Raw genomic sequence first — 3,223 nt, 5'->3', positions numbered from 1 at the left:
GTTCTCTATTTACTCCTCTGCTCATATTTTTCTTTTGCTTTCCCAGGAACGCAAATTTCCCAAGTTTGTATCCAAAGAAATGGAAAACATGTACATTGAGGAGCTGAAGTCCTCTGTCAACCTGCTCATGGCCAACTTGGAGAGCATGCCGGTGTCTAAAGGTGGCGAGTTCAAGCTGCAGAAGCTCAAACGCAGCCACAACGCTTCCATCATCGACATGGGGGAGGAGAGTGAGAACCAGCTCTCCAAGTCTGACGTTGTGCTGTCTTTCTCCTTGGAGGTAAAAACTCTAAACACTTGAAAGTTGCCTGGCACAGCAAGCAGGACATGGGTGATTAGATGCATTACAATCAGCTTGTTTTCCTCCTCACACCCCAGGGGCAGTTACTGAAATAATAGCTTGCTAAGCACAGGTCAGCTAATCAGCAAGTGATTCCCCATCTCCTGGAGCCCATGATTTTCACAAGGAAATGCAGTCTTAAGTACCACCTACTAAATTTAATCTTGCATTCCTTTTTCTGTCTCAAAGCAGTGAGCAAGGATTTTGTAAAGACCTATGCAATCTAGAAAGTTTAGATTTGGGGCAACCTGTGTTGAAGTTATGAGAAAAGAAATCTAGCATCATTTCATGATGAGTTGTAAATTTTCCTTCCTATCGTCTCACCTGATGGGTACACCATAGAGACACTCTTGTGGTGGGGCCTTTTTCATTTATCTCACAACTCAAAGAAAACACCCATTTGGTCCAGAATTGTGGTAGAATGCTCAATATGTCAAGGCATTTCTCTATAACTTCTACTCAGAAGTTTGTTTTTCACACATATAATCTAAGGAGTAGTTTGGATCTAGCTTCATTAGAATTAACCTGGGAAGCAGGTTCAGGGTGCAGATCTCTGACACCACCCAGTCTTATTCATCAAAATCTCTATAGGGTGGGAATTTAAAATGCAGCACTTTGGAAAATAGTTTGGTGTTTTCTCAGAAAGTTAAACATAAAATTACCATGTGTTCCAGTGACTTCACTCTTAGATATCTACCCCAGGGAAGCGAAAACACATGTCCCACAAAGATTTGCTCACAAATGTTCAGAGCAGCATCATTCATAAAAGCCAAAAATGGAAACAATCTAAATGTGTATCAACTGGTCAATGGGCAAAATATGGCACATCCATATAAGGAAATACTATTCACCAATGAAAAGAAACAAACCACTGATATATGCTTTGACTTATTGAACCTCAAAAACATTATCCTTAGCAAAAAAAGCCAGACACAAGCAACCACGTGTTGTTTGATTCCATTGATATGAAATGTCTGGAAAAGGCGAATCTCCAGAATCATAAAGTAGGTTTGTTTTTCCTGAGGCAGAGGGTGGAAATGGACATGACAGACCTTTTAGGGGGAGATAAAAATGTTCTAAAACTCATTTATGATAATGGTTACACACCTTAGTAAATTTACAAAAATCACTGCATTGTACACTTGAAATGGGTTAATTATATGACATGTAAAATATGCCTCAATAAAGTTATAGGAAAAAAGAATCTCTATGACAGTGCAGGCCAGGAATGTGCATTTTAAAAGCTACCCAGATGCTTCTTATGTATTCCTAAGTTTGAAAACCATTCACGAGTTATTAAAGCTCAAAACACCACATGGATTTTATTATGACCCCAGATTTGGGGAGAACAAGAGAATAGATCAAATGTCTGGAGATGTAATTAGAATTTGTAAAGACGGACTTCATTTTCTAGAACATCATTAAGGCTTGCTGTGTAAAACTGCAGGTAATTTGTGCTCATTCAGTTTTGGTTGAGATAGCCATATTACAATATTTTCAACATAGATTTTGCAGTCAAAAGAGGCAGTGTTCAATTAAATATAGAGCACTTGGTATGTGAAAAAAAATCATCAGTGTAATTTCACAGAAACTTTCTTTTTTAATACTGCCACCTGAAGCACTGCACGCTTTTTCTTAGGTGTTTTTGAATTTGATTATTGCCAATTAGAGGTGGCAATTTATTCCCTACTGCCTCTTTTCTTTCTACAGAAAGGGGGTGGGGGAGTGGTTTGTTTATTGATTTTCATGAAGCTTTTAAATCTATAATTTTCTAATTCTGTGTCAGTACTCAATATTATATAGCTAATTGTCTGAAATATAGGTGTGGGCCAGACCCCAACCATACCCACATGTGTACATGATTTGAACAGGCTTTAACTTGTAAGAACAAGTACAGAATGAAATGCCCCAGGGTTCCCAGATACTTTTAAATTAGAACACCAAATTACACATTATACCGAAACTGCCAGCAAAAAAACATTGTACATCTACTTGTGAACATGTTTTGGGGAACACAGAAAGGGGAGGCAAGAAAAGGGAAAGAGACCATCATCTCATCAGGGAAGTGTGTTTGAATTTTCAGGCTAGTAGAAGACATATTCTAAAGAATTATAGAATTGCATGACTGGAAAGGACACATGAGAGCAGTGAACCGCAGCCAGGAAACTGAGCTCCAGGATACCAACTGGGCATGGCTGTGGGCAGGGGGAGTGCTCTGATGAAAAACAATAGGTATTCATAGAATGCCACTGTGGACCAGGTGCTCTGCCATCATTAACTAGGGAATCCTTACAGCAATCTTTGGAGGCATTTGCAGATGTGAAAACAAGCCTCAGAGAGGTTAAGGAACTTGCAACCGATTACACAGCTGGTGAACATCCTGATTCAGGATTTGAACTAAGATCTTTTAAATTCCAAAAAGAAGTGAGTGCTTTCCTCTGTGCCTCCCATTTATTTTCATTTCTATGGTTCTTCCCAGTGTAAAATTTTTCAATTATATATATAAAATTGAAAATTATATATAGATATAACTGAAAATTATATGTATATAAAATTGAAAATTATAAATATAATTGAAAATTATATATATATAATGTAGATATATATATCTATATATATATATAGATTATATATATATATATATATCCATAAACATGAATACACATTTTAAGAAAGGAAAAAACTGCATTAAAATAGTAATAATATATACCGGTAACAAAAGATGAATACAAGTTGTGCGTGTACATTTTTTGACACCCCCGGTACATATATATATAAATAAATATATATATATATATATATATATATATATATATATATATATATATATATATATTTCCAAAGCTGTCAGTAACTTAAAATCATGCCTCGCTGTCTGCTGGA

The 3,223-nt window shown here is 36.4% G+C and overlaps 1 protein-coding gene across 1 annotated transcript in view; it reads left to right on the top strand.

Moving 5' to 3' along the window:
• CADPS (calcium dependent secretion activator) overlaps positions 1-3,223 on the top strand; it is a gene marked incomplete at its 5' end in the record, with an annotated part of 515,169 nt that overhangs the window by 238,477 nt on the left and 273,469 nt on the right. The window contains one exon of the mRNA XM_019626511.1: positions 47-280. Within this exon, the coding sequence (XP_019482056.1) occupies positions 47-280 (234 nt within the window). The remainder of the gene's footprint in view (positions 1-46; positions 281-3,223) is intronic.

This window comes from Hipposideros armiger, unplaced genomic scaffold (genome assembly GCF_001890085.2).
Source record: "Hipposideros armiger isolate ML-2016 unplaced genomic scaffold, ASM189008v1 scaffold_681, whole genome shotgun sequence".
NCBI classification, from domain to species: Eukaryota; Metazoa; Chordata; class Mammalia; order Chiroptera; family Hipposideridae; genus Hipposideros; species Hipposideros armiger.
This window is presented reverse-complemented; position numbering and strand designations above follow the sequence as displayed.